This window comes from Aotus nancymaae, unplaced genomic scaffold, assembly GCF_030222135.1.
Source record: "Aotus nancymaae isolate 86718 unplaced genomic scaffold, 86718_ANA_hifiasm-v0.15.2.pri h1tg000028l, whole genome shotgun sequence".
In the NCBI taxonomy this organism is placed as follows: Eukaryota; Metazoa; Chordata; class Mammalia; order Primates; family Aotidae; genus Aotus; species Aotus nancymaae.
In genome coordinates, this window is record NW_026988441.1 from 27,297,311 (window position 1) to 27,316,216 (window position 18,906).

At 56.3% G+C, this 18,906-nt stretch overlaps 1 protein-coding gene across 5 annotated transcripts in view; it reads left to right on the top strand.

Annotated features, from left to right (window-relative positions):
- Positions 1-18,906, top strand: part of PDE4C (phosphodiesterase 4C) — a 39,281-nt gene that overhangs the window by 11,915 nt on the left and 8,460 nt on the right. The window contains exons 2-10 of one of the 5 annotated variants that reach the window (XM_064381628.1): positions 272-474; positions 15,026-15,217; positions 16,021-16,057; positions 16,140-16,213; positions 16,443-16,495; positions 16,836-16,948; positions 17,032-17,125; positions 18,433-18,596; positions 18,792-18,890. In XM_064381628.1, the coding sequence (XP_064237698.1) occupies positions 272-474; positions 15,026-15,217; positions 16,021-16,057; positions 16,140-16,213; positions 16,443-16,495; positions 16,836-16,948; positions 17,032-17,125; positions 18,433-18,596; positions 18,792-18,890 (1,029 nt within the window). Of the gene's footprint in view, positions 1-271; positions 475-2,614; positions 2,648-11,188; positions 11,350-15,025; positions 15,218-16,020; positions 16,058-16,139; positions 16,214-16,442; positions 16,496-16,835; positions 16,949-17,031; positions 17,126-18,432; positions 18,597-18,791; positions 18,891-18,906 lie in introns of those variants that run through there. The other 4 variants (XM_064381631.1, XM_064381630.1, XM_064381632.1 and 1 more) reach the window with 4 other exon arrangements.

An 18,906-nucleotide genomic window follows, 5' to 3' on the forward strand; every position in this document is an offset into this window, starting at 1 on the left:
CACCTGCCTCGGCCTCCCAAAGTGCTGGGATTACAGGTGTGGGCTCTGTGCCTGGCCTGGACCAGGCACTATTTATATTCCCCCAAGTTTGAGATCCCCACTTCACAGACGAGGAAGCTGAGGCCTAGAGAGGTAAATTTACTCAGGGGAGCAGTGGGACTGAGATACAGGTCTCTGGGCTAGTCCAGGTGTCTCGGCGAGAGCACGTCAGGGTCCTAGAGAAGTCCCATGCCCGAGAACTTGCTCATGTCTTGCCGGTTTCTCCCAGCAGGTCCGGGAGTCGGGGGATTGTGGCTTGGCCCCTGTGAGCCCCATTGGTGGTGGGATCATCCGGAGAGGCTTCTCAGGGACCCCCTTGCTGCCACCGCTGCCAAGCCGCCTTGGGCCCCCTGGAGAGGTCGAGCCCAGTGCCCGTGTGGTGTTCACCATTGAGGCTCAAGGGACAGAGAAAAGACACTGCGTGGTCCCGGGCAGGTGAGGATGCTGATGGGGATTAAAGGGGCCGGCTTCAGGAGAGGAAGACCAGTTCATCCATCTGGACCCTTCTTAACCTCATCCAGAAAGAATTTACTAAGTAAGCACCCACTGTGTGCCAGGCCCTGTACTGGGCACACACTGAGCACACAGCCATGCACAAGGAGATGCCCACAGGCTGATGGGGGAGACAGATTATACCAGGCAGAGACAGGACAAAGTAATCATGCTGTGATGGAGACGAACAGAGGAGCCCAGAGGAGGCTCCTGACCCCACATGGAGGGGGCTCAGGGAGGACTACCTGGAAGAAGTGGCATTTAAACTTAGCCTGAGGGCCTGGATGTGGTGGCTCATGCGTGTAATCCCAGCACTTTTGGAGGCTGAGGCAGGTGAATCACCTGAGGTCAGGAGTTTGAGACCAGCCTGGCCAACATGGTGAAACCCTGTCTCTACTAAAAATACAAAAATTGGCCGGCATGATGGCTCATGCTGGAAATCCCAGCACTTTGGGAGGCCGAGTTGGGTTGATCATGAGGTCAGGAGTTCAAGACCAGCCTGGCCAACATAGTGAAACCCCATCTCTACTAAAAAAAAATACAAACAAAATTAGCCGGGCATGGTGGTGGTGCCTGTAATCCCAGGTACTCAGGAGGCTGAGGGAGAGAATTGCTTGAACCCGGGAGGCGAAAGTTGCAGTGAGCTGAGATTGTGCCACTGCACTCCAGCCTGGGTGACAGAGCGGACTCTGCCTCAAAACAATAACTGGGCGTGGTGGTGGGTGTGAGTAACCCAGCCACTCAGGAGACTGAGGCAGGAAAATCACTTGAACTCAGAAGGCAGAGGTTGCAGTGAGCAGAGATTGCGCCACTGCACTCCAGCCTGGGTGACACAGTGAGACTTTGTCTCAAAAAAAAAAAAAAGTAGGCATGCCAGTTGTTGGTGGATGCTAGCAGGAGCTGTGGAGAGTGGGGACTGGTGTGTACAGCTCCTGGTCTCAGACCCTTTACATTTAACATCACTTTTAGTCCTCACAATGATGCCAAGAGTTGGAGACACCATTATTTATCCCCATTTTCTAGAATATTAAAAAGCTTTGGGCCAGGCATAGTGGCTCACACCTGTAATCCTAGCACTTTGGGAGGCTGAGGTGGGCAGATCACGAGGTCAGGAGTTTGAGACCAGCCTGACCAACATGATGAAACCCCATCTCTACTAAAAATATAAAAATTAGCTGGGCGTGGTGGCACGTGCCTGTAATCCTAGCTACTCGGGAGACTGAGACAGGAGAATCCCTTGAACCGGGAGGTGGAGGTTGCAGTGAGCCGAGATTGCACCACTGCACTCCAGCCTGAGCGACAGAGCGGGAGTCCATGTCAAAAAAAAAAAAAAAAAAAAAAAGCTTTGGGAGGGGAAGTGACAGAGCCAGCTAGTGACCATGTTCCTCACCACTGGGCCAAGTTGTCTCCCACAGTCAGTTCTTGGGGGTGGTGGGGGAGTGGAGAACAGGGACCAAACCACCCAAGCATAGAACAGAGAGGGAGTCATTTGTCATGCATCACACAGCAAGGCATGATGGTACTGGAGCTTGAATTCAGTCTGTCTGACTTCCCAGCTCAAACATTTTCCTTTTCTCCAACCTGGTGACATGGCTGGGGTCACTGGGAGGCAGTCTCCATGGGAAAGACGCTGTTGAATGTTTCTGAGACCTCCAGAAATATCGGGGCTCTTCCCAAATCTGCTGCAGCAAGTGGTACCCTAATGGTCCCAAATGCCTCCCTGCCCCAGCCCAGGAGGTGTCCACCAAGTTGTGACCCTGAGGGCACAAAATCCCGCCTCTTTCTGCACCACACTCACCCGCCCAGCCCTGCTGCTGTTCACGCTTACTTCAGTTAACCATGATGGAAAATGTTTCCACCCCTCCTTGCCACTTCCCAGGAAATTACCCCTGAGACTAAGATGCCTGGTGGGTGGGGACTTGAGTTTCCAGAACTGGCAGGGAGGGGCAGGCCTGGGGTTTGCTGGTAGGAATCGTGGCTGTGAGGTGGGGCCTGGGACTTTGTCAGGGCGAATGAGATCCTGCCATTTCCGCTGAGGGTCTGAGTGTTGGTGTGGCTTTAAAAGCGCGAGAGTCTCAGAGATACTCCTCCTGCCTGTCCTGAGCTTCCACAAAAGGTGGGTTTTCTGCCAGTACTCCCCCAACTCAGCTGCACCGTGGCTTTGGGGTGGGGAGGGTCTTAGAAGCAGAACTAGGTTGTTTCTTAGAGAGACCTGACTTCTCCTCTTTGCCCATCTCTACTGGTGGCTGTTTGGAGCTCTGGCCAGAGGTAGCCTCTGTGTGCTCATCCCAGACATGGGAGGCCCTGTCACAGCCTTGCCAATTTCCCTGTCCTTCTCAGCTCCCTGCCTGGCATGGGTGGGCGTTGCGTTTTAGGGCTCCAAAGAGACCCTTCTGGGACTGAACCGTGGAGCCTACCTTCTGGGCTTGGCAGAAAGACCGCTATCTGTACGTACCTCTGAAGACCAGAGCCCTGATTCTGCTTCCAGACTTCTTGTTGCCACTGTTGCTGGGGAAGGTTGAGGACCCGTCACTGCTCAGGTTTTAGCACCTCCTGGGCAGATGATGCCCTGGTCTGGGGATGCTCCCAAACCCGTCTCCCTCCCCTGCCTTCAGCACCATCCAGTCGCGGACAGCTCCTCGCCGTTGCCACCCGGAGCTCCTAAATCTACCTTTTTCTCATTCAACACGGGAGGGAGGGTCAACGTCTTGGCCCCGGGGGTCTCCTGAAACCCTGTCTCCCTGCCCTCCATTTAGCAGCAATCAGTGAACAGTTTCTGTCTTCTCCACTCCAAGTCCTTGTCTTGGTTCTTTTCCATGCAGAGCTAGCAGGGACGGCAGACTATTCTCGGGGCTGGGCGGGCGTCTCTCCAGCCCCTAGCTTCAACACCCCTTGCCACGTTCTTCTCCCTTGTTCTGCCCTTCAGCACCATCAGGGCATCGACAGCTCCTCGGTGTCGACCCCACCTTGAGCCCCGGGTTCCACCTTCCCCGCTTCAGCACCTCCGGCGCGGACAGCTCCTCGCTGTCGCCTGCACTCCCGGCCCTGGGCCGGCAGGCGCAGACGCTCCTCGGCACCCGCTCAAGGGGACAACTCCTGCTCCCGGCTATCCCAGACCCCTTTCTCTGGCGCATGGAGACCCTGGGGGTCGGCGAAGGGGCAGAGGCGTGCAGCAGGTTGAGTCGCCCTCGCGGCCGCCACGGCACGGCCAGGGCCCCGAAGCACCTGTGGCGGCAACCCCGGCGCCCCATCCGCATCCAACAGCGCTTCCATTCGGACCCGGAGAAGTCCGCGGGCTGCCGCGAGCAGGACCTGAGCCCGCGGCCCGGGCTCAGGAAGTTGCGGCTCTCCTGGCCCATTTCCTCCTGCAGGCGGTAGGTGGCCGGGGCAGGGCCCTCCTGCAGCGCGGGGGAGGGGCGCGCGGGGCCTGGCGGGAGTAGGGGAGGGTTTCTGCTGCTTGGCTGAGGCTGGCGCTTGGAAGGAAAAAGCTATTTCTACGTAGGGGTGGAGCTGAGGATGCTGGTGTCATCGTGGCTTGTGGGTCTATGTGACCGGGTGTGCCCACGTGCAGTTGGGACCGAAAGTGTGTGTGTGTGTGTGTGCGCGCGCGCGCATGAGACTGGAGTGACCAGATGTGTTTGGGGTGTTCCTGTGCGTTCATGCTTGGGTATGAGTCCATGTGTCCCCAGGCAGTTGTGGGTGTACCGGTGTGTCTCTCCTTGTGGTGCCTGTAGGTGTGTGGCTGAGTGTAATTGTCCCTGCGCTAACAGCTGGGGGTCCGAAGGTTTTCCAAACCGAGGAATGTCCGCAGGGCTGTGGGGGAGGTTTGTGACCACCTCAAGCACCTGAGGTAACCCTGGGGTGCTTGGACATAAATACACACACACACACACACACACACACACACACACACACACACGTTATTTTTGAGACAGAGTCTCATTTTGTCACCCAGGCAGAAGTGCAACCTCTGCCTCCTGGGCTCAAGCGATCCTCCCACCTGACTGCAACCTCTGCCTCCTGGGCTCAAGCGATCCTCCCACCTCAGTCTCTTGAGTAGCTGGGACTACAGGCGCATGTCACCACCCCCAGCTAATTTTTGTATTTTTGCTAGAGGTGGGGTTTCGCCATGTTACCCAGGCTGGTCTCGAACTCTTGGCCTCAAACGATCCTCCTGCCTTAGTCTGAAAGTACTAGGATTACACGTGAGAGCCACCGCACCCAGCCTATTTAATATAGATATAAAAGGGCCATGGCAGGCTGCCACCAGTGTTGGGAGGAGAAGCCTCCTCTTGCTCCCTCCTCCACCTCCACTCCCTCGTCCCACCCTGCTCCCCTGTAGGATGAAGGGAAGTCCCTTGGGAAGCTTGTGCACAGGAGATTTCTTTCACTTAAGTAAGAAGGGGTTGTTACTTCTGTTTCGTGTAAGCTGAGTGGGGTGGGGTTCGAACAGAGACAGAAGAGACTCATAGAAAGGTAAAGTAAAATTCCCAGGAGGCCCGACCTGAGGGTCTCCAGCTACCAGGTGGAGGCTCCAGGGCCAGGGAGGAGGGTCCAGGAACTCCAAGCCCTCCTTAGGTTGGAGGGGAGCCAAGTCAGCAGGACCAGCGTTCCAGGTTTCAGTCCAGTCCAGGGTGTCCTTGGATGAGTTGCTTCCCTGCTCTGGAGCTTGGCTTTATCTCGTCCTAGTGCATGGACACCTCCCCCCCCCGGGGGCCACTGGCTTCTGACTCCGTCAGCAAGCCTGACCTCTCACCCCCAGCCTGGCCCTCCAGCAGCCTGGGAGGCATCTGGTATAGTCCGGAGGGGTTGGGGCTGTTCTCAGGTGACCCAGGAGCCCCTTCCCCTTCCCTGGCTTCTAGCTCCGCCTGCCTTCTCCCTGCTGGTGACTCATAACTTTCCATTTTCAAGAAAGAACAAACAGAGCCTTGGTGTGAGCTTGTCTAGGGGAAGCCCCCGCTTGGCTCTGGAGGCAGGAGCGGTGGACTGGGTGTCCTTCAGCACGGGTGTGTGTGCACACACCTGTTGGGCTGTACCTCATATGCACTGCAGTCACACATATGTGGATGTGTATGCAATGGCCCACTGTGTTTGTTTATGCTGATGTGGGAGAGAGGGGTTCACCCCGGGGGGGGAGGCGGGGGAAGCCCAGGGAAACTGAGTTCAAGGCTAGGCCTTAAAGCCAACCTGCTGGGTGCTATCGAGCAAGTGGTGGTGCCTCCCGGAGCCTCAGAGTCTTCATCAGTGAGATGAATATTCTGTGCCTGAGCCTGGTACACACAGGGTCCCCAGCTTGTGGCTCTTTTCCCAGCCCTAAAAACTGTTGGGGCTGTGTTTCTCCACAGCCCTAGATGGATCACAGGGGTCTGGGAGGGTCCAAGCATTTTTCTTTTTTGAGACGAAGTTTCATTCTGTTGCCCAGGCTGGAGTGCAATGGCACGATCTCAGCTCACTGCACCCCCTGCCTCCTGGGTTCAAGTGATTCACCTGCCTCAGTCTCCCAAGTAGCTGGGATTACAGGCGCCTGCCATGCCCAGCTATTTTTTTTTTTTTTTTTTTTTTTTGTATTTTTATAGAGATGGAGTTTCACCATGTTGGCCAGGCTGGACTTGAACTCCTGACCTCAGGTGATCCACTCACCTCAGCCTCCCAGAGTGCTGGGATTACAGGCGTGAGCCACCGTGCCTGGTTAGCATTTTGTTGAGAAGGCATTTAAACATCTACTGGGTGGCAGGCCCTGTGTTGGGAACACAACCATGGACCAAGAAGCTGTGTCCCCCCAGGCTGATGGTGGAGACAGACTCATCCCAGGTGGAGAAGGCACAGGGTGATGGGGAAAGATCAGGGAACAAACCCAGAGGAGTCTCCCGACCCAGCAGCGGGGTGGGAGTCAGGGAGGACTGCTTGGAAGAAGTGACATCTAAGCTTAGCCTGCAGAAGGAAAGAGGTCAGCCAGGGTGAGTAAACGGAAGGGTGTTCTAAGTAGAAGGAACAGAATGTGCAAAGCCTAAGACTCAAAAGGATCAGGCATATGAGGAGCTGAAAACAGATCAGTGTGGCTGGAGGATAGGAGGAGAGGCTCTCTGTTTATGCTACAAGCATTTATTTATTTATAATTCTTTTTAGACGGAGTCTCTCACTCTGGGCTGGGGTGCAGTGGCATAATCTCAGTTCACTGCAACCTCCACCTCCCAGGTTCAAGAGATTCTCCTGCCTCAGCCTCCCCAGTAGCTGGGATTACAGGTGACCACCATCACGCCTGGCTATTATTTGTATTTTTAGTAGAGACGGGGTTTCGTAATGTTGCCCAGGCTGGTCTCAAACTCTTGACCTCAAGTGATTCACACACCTTGGCCTCCCAGAGTGCTGGGATTACAGGGATGAGCCACCACACCCAGCCACTACAAGCATTAATTGAGCATCTACTAAGTGCAAGTACTGAGGGAACAGCAGGGAACGAGGCAAATCTGGCCTTGTTCTTGAGGGACTAACAGGAAAATAATCATGACAATAAATGTGAAGTTGTACCCATGACTGGAGGGTTCTCTGAGGCATTTACCTGGCCAGTGAGGGAGGGCCTCTTGGAGGAGGTGACTCTGACTGTAACCCAAAAGACGTAGCATCAGCAGGGGACAGGCATTCAGGCAAGGGCTATGGGGTGGGAATAAGCCTGGCTGATTCGGGGAACAGCAAGGAGTGAGTGGGGAGAGTCTGGAACAGAGGAAGCCAAGAGAAGTGAGGCAGGGATGGGCCACATGAGGCCTCTAGGGAGGTGTGAATTCAGATCTGAGGGCAATAGGGGGCTATGAGAGAGGCTGGAGCAAAGGCGTGTGTGATTTGACCTATGTGAGCATCTACGCACGTGACTTGGCCCCCACCCTCCTCATTCTGCTTGACCCCTCCATGGAGACTTGAGCAAGTCATCTCCCTCTCCACGTCTCAGTTTACTTATCTGTAAAATGGGCAAAAAACACCCAGTTAAAAAAATCTCTCTGGGGCCACCTGGTGGCAGTGGAGAAAGTGTCTGCCCAGAGAAGGGACATTCAAAAGGCACCTTTGGCTCACAATTTTTTTTTTTTTTTTTTTTTTTTTAAAGACAGAGTGTCGCTCCATCGCCCAGGCTGGAGTGCAGTGGCATGATCTTGGCTTACTGCAACCTCCACCTCTTGGGTTCAAGCAATTCTCCTGCCTCAGCCTCCTGAGTAGCTGGGACTATAGGTGTGTGCCACCCACCAAGCTAATTTTTTTTTTTTTTTTTTGAGAGAGAGTTTTGCTCTTGTTACCCAGGCTGGAGTGCAATGGCGTGATCTCGGCTCACCGCAACCTCCGCCTCCTGGGTTCAGGCAATTCTCCTGCCTCAGCCTCCCGAGTAGCTGGGATTACAGGCACGTGCCGCCATGCCCAGGTAATTTTTTGTATTTTTAGTAGAGACGGGGTTTCACCATGTTGACCAGGATGGTCTTGATCTCTTGACCTCGTGATCCACCCGCCTCGGCCTCCCAAAGTGCTAGGATTACAGGCGTGAGCCACCGTGCCCGGCCACCAAGCTCATTTTTGTATTTTTAGTAAAGATGGGGTTTCATCATGTTGGCCAGGCTGGTCTCAAATTCCTGACCTCGTGATCCACCAACCTCAGCCTCCCAAAGTTGGGAGGTCAGGAGTTCGAGACCAGCCTGTCCAACATGATGAAACCCCATCTCTACTGAAAATACAAAAATTAGCCATGCGTGGTGTCACTCACCTGTAGTCCCAGCTATTCGGGAGGTTGAGGCAGGAGCAGGAAAATTGCTTGAGCCTGGGAGGCAGAGGTTGCAGTGAGCCAAGATCGCGACATTGAACTACAGCCTGGGTGACAGAGTGAAACTGTGTCTTAAAAAAATAAGGCCTAGCACTGTGGCTCACACCTGTAATCCCAGCACTTTGGGAGGCCGAGGCAGGTGGATCACCTGAAGTCAGAAGTTTGAGACCAGCCTGACCAACATGATGAAACCCCCATCTCTACTAACTACAAAAAAAAATTAGTCGGGCGTGGTGGCACGTCCCTGTAATCCCAGTTAGTTGGGAGGCTGAGGCAGGAGAATCGCTTGAACCTGGGAGGCAGAGGTTGCAGTGAGCCGAGATTGCGCCATTGCACTCCAGCCTGGGCAACAGGAGTGAAACTCCATCTCAAAAAATATCTATACAATAAACTACAATTAAAAATAAAAATAAAGGCACCTGAGACTACTGGGCAGCTCTCCCGGTCATGCAGTAGCGCAGGGATGGGGTCAGGGCGGGGCGTTTCTCTCCAAACCTCTTTCAGCTTTTGTCTGTTTCTGAGTGGGGCTTGGAGGGCCTCCCAGGATCAAGCAGGGGCCAGGTTTCTCCATCCCAACAGCTGTTAATTAACACCTTCCTGTTAGAAATAAGTTAAATCTATGAGTGAAACATTAATAGTAAAACTATTGATAAAATATTAACATAAGAGTTCCCCCTGGGACTTCAGAGGGGATGAAGTGAGTTAACGCATTCAGTGGGGGAGGACCCAGGCTGGGAAGAGCACTGTCTGCCTGGGTTCCAGTGACCCCAGTCTTGCACCTTATGGCTGTGTGTCCCTGGGCAAATGACTGTGCCTCTCTGTGCCTCAGTAGCCGCATCCTCGAAATGGGAATAGTTATCCACACTTTACAGGTTTCCTCTGAAAATCCAACGACTTTCACTTTCACAGCTGTTGGCTGAGTGCCGCGTGTTTTTGAAGCACTCTGTTTATGTCATGAGTCTTAGCCTCTTTTTTTTTTTTTTTCAAGAGAGCTTCAAAGCTACTGCAAATCAAAAGCCTCCTATTTTATGTCTGTGACTTTGGGGCAGGGGTGGAATCGCTCTGTGCCTCAGTTTCTCCTTGGGGACATGCAACCATTGTCACCTCTCTCACAGTGGCAGGGAGGTGGTGTCAAGACTGCTCAGACCTTGGCTCCAGTGTCCCCAGTAGGCCAATCCTAGCAGCCTCTGTCCCCTAGGGATGGCTATAATTAGGTCTGCCCTGCAGCCAAGATGGTATTTTTGTCTTGGGGACAGAGAGGTCTGGTTCCCACCAGGTGTCTGGTTGCAAGGCTGCGGGGGGTTAGGGGGCTTCCTGGCCAGATACCTGAGGCTCTCTGTCTTTCTGGGCTGTGTGACCCTTCCTCAGAGCCTCTGTTTTCTCATCTGTACAATGGGGAGAATCTCATGTATCTGGCCTTAGCAGCGTTGCCTCAGGATCTCCTATGGAAGCCCTGATCAGTGGGGCTTCTCCAGGACTGCCAGAAACATGGGTACCGTGTTTGGGGACACCAAGACTGAGGCAGATCCCCGGGGGCAAGGCCCAGGCTGAGAGACAGAGGTTATTCCACAGCAAGGGGCACGGTCAGGCCTCAGCTGCTGGGAGGTCCCCCGGGCCTCTGCCTGTGACAGGGATGTTTCTGGGTCCTTCCTCCATGTGTGACACACGCTAAGCCTTGGTTTCCTTTTCTACAGACTAGAACAGGGCCAGCTCGATCCCAGCATTCCAAGGGTAGAGCACCTGGTACAGACTCTGGGAAACTTCCCAGGCACGAGAGCCCCACCCCCACGCAATCCTGGGACAGTGAGGTCCCTCCGAGGACAGGGGTGGGTGGCTGAGGCTTCGCAGGACGGAAGGCTTGGCGGAGGTGGTGTGCGGATGTTTGTCCAGGATGAGACAGCAGGAGAGGCGAAGACATCCAGAGACAGGGCCTGGGGAATGTCAGAGCAGGTGGGGGGGGGGTCACGTGGGGACTTGCGTGGAGGGGTGCTGGGAGAGGGGAACCCGAGTTTGAGTCTCACTACCCTGCAGCACAGACCCATGCCTGTGACTGCTTCCATGGAAGCCTCAGTTTCCCCACTTGGCAAAGATTAAGGGTTTACAGTTTCTGGTGGGCTGTTTGGTGGCACTGGGTCTCAGTTTCTCCATCTGAAAAATGGGTAGAGAAAGATTGGAAACGTTGGGTGAGATCAGACATTGGCAAGCTCTATGTCTCGATGACGCCCTCATAATGGAAGGCAGGACAGCTGTTTCTCTCGGCACCTTCCTTTCTGACTCCCTCATTTTATACCTTTCAGCAGTTATCGGCCCAGCAAGCTTCACTAACCACGGGTGTTCAGACGAAGGCTGAGAAAGACCCAGGCTCTGGGATCTTAGGGGCAACCTCCTGAAGTGGTGTAGTTGGGCCAGATATGATGGCTCACACCTGTAATCCCAGCACTTTCGGAGGCTGAGGCAGGAGGATCACTTGAGTCCAGGAGTTTGAGACCAGCCTGGGCAACATAAGGAAACCCCATCTCTCCAGAAAATACATTAGCCTGGGCGTGGGGGCGTGCATCCCAGCTACTCGGGAGGCCGAGGTAGGAGGATCCCTTGAGCCCAGGAGGTTGAGGTTGCAACGAGCTAGGATTGTGCCACTGCACTCCAGCCTGGGCAACACAGTGAAATCCTGTCTCAAAAAAAAGGAGCAGAGAGTTGCGTCTGACTCCATGCCTCAGTTTCCCCGTTTGTCCCGAGGGTCGTCAGGGAGCTGTCCCAGCGCGAGGCGGGGCCGATGCGCCCTTTGCCCCCTCCCCGCTGGGCCCCGCCCCCGCAGCTGTCCAGAAAAGGTCCCGCGCAGCCGACTCTCGGTCCAGCCTCCACGCAGTCTTCGCGATGCAGGGCCCCCCCGCGCCCGCCCCGGCCCCCGGGCCCGGCTCCCCTCGGGGCTCCCCGCGCGGCTCCCCGGGGCTCTTCAGGAAGCTTTTGGTGAATCAGAGCATCCGCCTGCAGCGGCGCTTCACGGTGGCCCATCCGCTGTGGTGAGGCGGGACAGAGGGCCTGGCGGGGTCACCGGGACGCCCGGTGTGGAGGTGGGAAGGGCAGGGCCAGGGACAAGGGCAGGGACAGCTGAGGCCGGGGCCGGGGTCAGGGCATGGATGCTCTGCGTCTCCCTCGCTTTCTCTGTATCTCTCTCCCCCTATCCTCCTCTACTTCTGTCTTGCAGTTGGCGACTCTGTCTCTCTCTGTCTCTGTCTGTCTCCACCCACCGCCTGAACATAGGCCCAGGGGACCAGCCGTCTGTCCGCTTCCAGCTGTGCGGCCCAGAGTGGGACGGGCTGAGGCTCACGTCTCCTCCTGACCCTTGCTGGCCTGGGGCAGGCAGGCTGTGCGTCCGGGCAGTGGGAGGAGGGGGAAGGGGCACTCCTCTCCTTGGCGTCCCCTCCCGCCACCATCCCGTCCCCGTGCCAGCAAAGAGATGTCCTGGGGACCTCACAAGGAACCCTGGGTGTCCATAGAGGAAGACCTGAATTGATGGGGTTTTCGAGGCAGGGTGTTCGGGAGCCCCAGGCTGAGCGCGCGCCCGCTCCCCGCAGCTGCTTGCGCTGCATCCTCTAAGCACTCGGTCCACCCTTCCCGGTTCGAATCCCTGCCTTTCCAGAAACGGCTGTGAACTCGTGGGGCGGGGTGCCGGCGAGGCTGGGGTTCGGAGTGGGGCTTGTGGGCGCCGACTGTGGCTGGCACCCTGCGCTCGGTCCGCGCCGAATTGGCACCCACTTGGTAAGTCTGGCACGCAGTCTGGCTGAGAGGGGAGGTCCTCTCTGTAAGGTTGGGGTTGGAAGGAGACGGCGTGATCGTGGTTCCTGGTGATTCCATTTCAGCCGGGGAGTAGGGGAGTGGGGGTTCCGAGAGCAACCTGGGGCACCAAACACCAGCGAAGCTCGGTCCCTTCTGAAGGCGCTGGAGAGAGTGCAGGGGCGTCGAGGGCGCATCGCGGGTACCCAGAAGTGAGGATGAACAAGGGCGGGCCCCGCGCAGGCCGGACCCGAACGAATCCAAGTCCGACCTCCCTGCCTCAGTTTACCCGCCTGGCCAAAAGGCAGCGGCGCCGTTCCCACAGCCGGGGCGCCCTACCCCCGCGCCGCCCGCGTCATGGAACCACAGGCTGACCCCGCCGCTCCTGGCTAAGTTTAGAGCAGAAAGAAAAACAGCCTCCCCTGCCCCAAGAAAAACCGGACCCAGCCCTTAACCCTCCTCGCCCGGGATCTGGATTTGCACACCTTGTGGCCGCTCCTGGCCTCAGTTTCCCTATTTGTCTGTAGGCGCGCTTTCCTGGAACCCTTGGGGGAGAGGCGAGAGAGGAGTAGGGGGTCGCCATCCGCATGTCTCGCCACCCGCATTCCCCTCGAGGGGCAGATTTGGGGTATCCGCCGCCTCCAGTACGCCCCTAAGAGCGTCTCCGGTAGTGCCACTGCGCCCACGGCGCGCCCCAGACTGGGCAGGGAAGGGTTAAGAAGCCCGGCCTCCTCGGCTGGCCCGGGGCTTTTCCCAGTGCCTCCAAATCCGCTGGAGCCTGACGGAACATGCCGAGCGCGGCCGGTCGCAGTCGGAGATACCCGAACTAACCCCAGTGTAGCGGGACGTGACTTACATGCCCGACTCGGCCCGAGCGTCACCCGGACTTGTTCGAAGTAGACCGAGTTTAAACGGACTTAGGCGAACGAACTCGAACTTATCCGAGCTCTCCCGAGCTCAGTCGGACGTAACCGAATCCACCCGAACTCTTGACAGACTCTTCTGGACCAAGTCCAACTTGATGTGATCAGATCCAACTCAGACCCGGTCCTGCTTGACTAAGCCGGACCCAATGCTGCCGAATCCCCCACCTCTACCCAGATCTGAGCCTACGCGGGGGTACCGACCCCGCCCGTGGACGGGGATAGGGTGACCTTTGACCCAAAGTACATGGCACGGACCAGCTGGACACTGGTCCTCAGCTGGGAGCCCAGAGCCTCGGGCCGTCCCCGGTGTCTTCCTGTCGCTGCCGCTTCTGCCCGCTCTTATTGAAAACCTCACCCCCAGGTCACCATCTTCCCCTCTTGCGCCCCAGTCCTTGCCCTAAGCCCTTTCTCTGACCCCTCAGCCCAAAGGGGGGGGCCAGAGGGTGTGGCCAGAGGGAAGTGCAGGGTTCGAGGGTAGAACCGGACAGGTGGTGTGGAGAAGGAGGAGGGTGCTCCGGGCAGAGGGCACGGCCTGTGCAAAGGCCTGGAGGTGGAAGAGAACAGGCGGAACGTTGAGGCTGAAGATGAAGTCGAGGAATGGGGGAGCCGCGGGCAGGACCCTGCGAGCTGGGGGCGTGGTCGATGGCCATGGGGCGGAGCCTTATGGGCTGAGGGTGGAGCCTGGAGCTCTGGGGGCGTGGCAGGTGGCCAAGGGTGTGGTCAAGTTGGCCGGTAGTGGGGTCTCTCTAGACTGTAAAACGCGCGCAGGAGCTAGGCAGGACCCCGGTCTCCTCCAGGTAGCAGAGCCCAGGAAACTGTTTCCAGTCCACGTGTCTACCATAGGAACCAGATCTCAGTTTGTCTCTGCAATATGGGCATCCAGCGGCAGTCTTCGGATGTTGTAACCTCTTCGAAGAGCTCTCAGGGATGGGCTACATCATGCACATATTAGAAACAGGGGAGGCCGGGCGCGGTGGCTCACGCCTGTAATCACAGCACTTTGGGAGGCCCAGGAGGGTGGATCACGAGGTCAGGAGTTCATGAGCAGCCTGGCCAATGCGGTGAGACCCCTGTCTGTACTAAAAAAAACCCACAAATTAGCTGGGAGTGGTGGCGCGCACCTGTAATCCCAGCTACTCGGGAGGCTGAGACAGGAGAATTGCTTGAATCCGGGAGGCGGAGGTTGCAGGGAGCCGAGATCGCACCGCCACTGCACTCCAGCGCAGGCAACAGGGCGAGACTCCGTCTCAAAATAAATAAATAAATAAAATAAGAAAAGAAGAGGAGGAAGAAGAAAAAACAAGCAAACAAACAAACAAAACAGTTGAGGCCAGGTGTAGTGGCTCACGCCTGTAATTCAGACACTTTGGGAAGCTGAGGTGGGAGAATTGCTTGAGGCCAGGAGTTCAAGACCAGCCTGAGCAAAATAGTGAGACCCGGTCTCTACAGAAAAAATTAAAAATTAGCCAAGGCGTGCTCCTGTAGTTTCAGCTACTCAGGAGGCTGAGGCTGGACGATGGCTTGAGCTTAGGAGGTCGAGGCTGCAGTAAGCTAGGATCACACCACTGCACTGCAGCCTGGGTGACAGAGTGAGAACCTGTCAAAAAAAAAAAAAAAAAAAAAAAAGAAAAGAAAAGAAAGAGCGGGCAAGCAACTAAGAGAGAGAGAGAGAGAAAGAAAGAAAGAAAGAATACAAAAGAAACAGGGTGGTTGAGGTCCAGAGAAAGGCAATACCTGTCCAGAGCCACACAGCCACTTTGAGGAAGATCTGGAACTCAGGTCCTGGAGTCCAGTGTAGACTTGAAGACCAAAGTGTGAGTGCAGGATTCCTGACGGTGAGGCTGGGGGCGAGGCTGGGGCGGGTGAACAAGCTAGAAACCACACCTGCCTCACTCCCAAGCAGCCCCAGGGAAGACTCACCAGACCAGGGGCAGGCCACGACCCAGCACCCCGTTGTCATGACCCTGGTCTCTGACCATGCCTTCTCTCCTTTCAGCTTTGACCTGGAAAATGGGCTCTCGAGTGGGAGGAGTGCCCTGGACCCTCAGTCCAGCCCTGGCCTGGGCCGGGTCATGCAGGCTCCTGTCCACCACAGCCAGCGGCGCGAGTCCTTCCTGTACCGCTCAGATAGCGACTATGATCTCTCACCCAAGGCCATGTCGCGGAACTCTTCTGTGGCCAGCGACCTGTGAGCCTGGGGATGGTGGGATGACACTTCCTCTACCCTCCCTCCTTCCTTTGTTCCTCTATTCAGCAAGCTCCTTCAAGTAGCCATTTAAGGAAGGTTTTGAAGTTTAAGTAGGAGTTTGCCAGGCAGCTCATTTATTCAATCAAGTTTGTAGAGAACTTGGCCTTTTGTTGGGGTGGGGGTGGTAATCCAAAAACATTAAGGTCGTCCGGACACAGTGGCTCACGCCTGTAATCCTAGCACTTTGGGAGGCCGAGGTGGGCGGGTCACTTGAGGTCAGGAGTTCGGGACCAGCCTGGCCAACATGGTGAAGCCCCATCTTTACTAAAAATTACAAAAATTAGCCAGGCGTGGTGGCACGCACCTGTAGTCCCAGCTACGCAGGAGGCTGAGACATGAGAATCGCTTGAATCCAGGAGACGGAGGTTGCAGTGAACGGAGATCGCACCACTGCACTCCAGCCTGGGCGACAGAGCAAGACTACCTCAAAAAACAAACACATTAAGGCCAATTAGCAGCAAATGAAGAAATACTTTGATTTGAGCTTCCTAGTAGACATAATGAAAAGGGAAATACCTACTTGCCACTGGGACTCAGTTTCCTCATTTATAAGATGCCAATAAAGTGAGTGAATGGTGGGAGGGGCTTTGGTGGGTCTCAGGGAGAGTCACATGAGGGGAGCCGAGGGACTAAGAAGGCGCCTGGGGAAGTCCTGAGAGCAGGGCCTCTTCAGCTGAGGGCGTGGTGTGGGTAAAAGCTGGAAGACGGGAGAGAGCTCTTCCTGATGGCCCGTTTCCTCGCAGACATGGAGAAGACATGATTGTGACGCCCTTTGCCCAGGTGGGTATCCCCTGCCCTCCCTGCCCTGACCCTCTCTGGATCCGACTGCTTCTTCCCAGCGCCTACCACCGCCTCCCAACAGGTCCTGGCCAGTCTGCGGACGGTTCGGAGCAACGTGGCGGTCCTTGCCCACCAACAATGCCGAGGAGCAGCCAAGTAGGTAGAGGGCGGGGCGGGGCGGGGCGGGGGCGGAGCCGTCAAAGACGAGGTGGGCGGGGCGGGGGCAGGACCGGAAGATGGCAGAGGCGGGGCCTGGCAGAAAGCGGGCTTCAAATTGAGGCTGGGGCTCTGGCGCCTCCAGGTGGGTGGAATGGGCGGGACCTGGAGGATTTGGGGGCGGGGTGAGATGGGCGGGGCAGCCACGCCTGAGGCTGCTGTACCGCAGGCAGGGACCCGTCGGAAACCTTTCATCCAGCCATCAGCCCCCTCCGCCTGCAGGTAATGCACCTGTTCCTTCCCTCCCCCGCTGAGGACAGCTGGGAGTTTCCTTTCCATAGTGACCTCCCCAGTCCATGAGCCCTTAGACTGGGGCTAATTGTAGCCCCGTCCCCGCAAAAATCAAACAATAACACACTCGGGGATGGGCCCCACCACCACCATGAGGCCCACAGACCTGCTGATCACACGGTCACACAGTCACTTAGGGGACAGATCTCGAACTTGAGTCCAGGGGTCCTGGGGGCCCCAGTTTCAGGATCCAGATGCAGAGACGAAGGCGTGAGGGGCGTGGGACCCCCGAGCGGGGGTGGGGCAGGCCCCTGACTGCCTCGGCTCCCAGAGGACACGGGGCAGAAGCTGGCATTGGAGACGCTGGACGAGCTGGACTGGTGCTTGGATCAGCTGGAGACTCTGCAGACCCGGCACTCGGTGGGGGAGATGGCTTCCAACAAGGTGAGCAGGGGCAGATCGCTGAGCCCACCTGCCTCGGCCCGCGGTGCCCCATTGTCACTGTCTTCACCTTCCCTCCACCCCAGTTCAAGCGGATCCTGAACCGGGAGTTGACCCACCTGTCCGAAACCAGCCGCTCCGGGAACCAGGTGTCCGAGTACATCTCCCAGACCTTCCTGGGTGAGCTTTGTTGAGTCACTGCCTGGACAAGATTATAGGAGTACTAAGAAACTAGAGGAAGAAAGATTTCTGGCCTGGTGCGGTGGCTCACGCCTGTAATCCCAGCACTTTGGGAGGCCGAAGAGGGCGGATCACGAGGTCAGGAGTTTGAGGTCAGCCTGGCCAACATGGTGAAACCCCGTCTCTACTAAAAATACAACAACAACAACAAAATTAGCCGGGCGTGGTGGCGTTCGCCTGTAGTCCCATCTACTCGGGAGGCTGAGGCAGAAGAATCGCTTGAACCTGGGAGGTGTAGGTTGCTGTGAGCCAAGATCGCACCACTGCACTCCAGCTTGGGCAACAGAGTGAGACTCCGTGTCAAAAAAAAAAAAAAAGAGAGAGAGAGAGAGAATGAAAGATTTCTATTATAGACCTAGTCTTCGGGAGATGGGGAGATACAGCCAGACACAGACACCTTCAGCCCCATGAGTCAGGGCTGGATCAGAGGGATAAACAAGGGGAACTTCCAGGAGCAGGGGATATTAAAGCTAGGGTTTTGAAGCATGAGTAGAAGTTTGCCTAGGAAGAGATGGAGGGATCCAGACACCATCTTGGGAGATGGAAAGAACTGTCTGGGGGGAAATGCTGAGCCCCAGGCACCCAGGGGCCATGCCTAGCAGAAGGGTTCACTGAGATCAGCTGTGAACAGAGGAGAGGGGTAAGTAGCTACGAGGAAGACAGGGTCTTTTTTTTTTGAGACAGAGTTTTGCTTTGTTGCCCAGATGGGAATGCAGTGGTGCGATCTCAGCCACTGCAACCTCCGCCTCCTGGGTTCAAGCGATCCTCCTGCCTCAGCCTCCTGAGTAGCTGGGATTACAGGCTCCCACCACCACACCCAGCTAATTTTTGTATTTTTAGTAGAGACGGGGTTTCACCATGTTGGCCAGGCTGGTCTCAAATTCCTGACCTCAGGTGATCCGCCCACCTCGGCCTCCCAAAGTGCTGGGATTACAGGCGTGAGCCCCTGCACCTGGCCTTAATTTTTGTATTTTTAGTAGATATGGCGTTTCACCATATTGCTCAGGCTGGTCTCGAACTCCTGACCTCAAGTGATCCACCCACCTCGGCCTCCCAGATCGCTGGGATTACAGGTGTCAGGCACTGCACCTGGCCGAAAGGGCCCTTCCTCCAACTTACTTTGGTTCGTGTACAAAGGGAAATAGATTGATCCTGGGATTTTGCGAAGTTCAGTTCCTGAGGCCAGGTAGGACCACCCCAGCAGGTGAAAATGGGCTTCTCTGAGCCTCACCCTGCCCCATCTACAGACCAGCAGACTGAGGTGGAGCTGCCCACGGTGACCACCGAGGAGCCTCCGAAGCCCGTGTCCCAAATCAGCGACCTACATGGGCTCTGCCACAGTGCCAGCCTCTCCTCAGCCACCGTCCCACGCTTTGGGGTCCAGACTGAGCAGGAGGAGCAGCTGGTCAAGGTGGGTCTCCAACCACAATGCCAAGATCAAGGTTTGGTCCCTGGTTCAGTCTGTATGTCCTATCTTGGGCCTCAGTTTACTCACCTATACACTGGGCAATGGGGCTCACTGTGGAACCCGGAGTGGGTGGATGAGGCTCTAGAGTCTGCGGAAGTTGGGCTGGGGTTAATTAAGCTCCAGCCCTTCACGTCTTAGGAGCTAGAAGACACCAACAAGTGGGGACTTGACGTATTCAAGGTGGCAGAGCTAAGTGGGAACCGGCCGCTCACAGCTATCATATTCAGCATTTTTCAGGTACCTACCCTGCCCT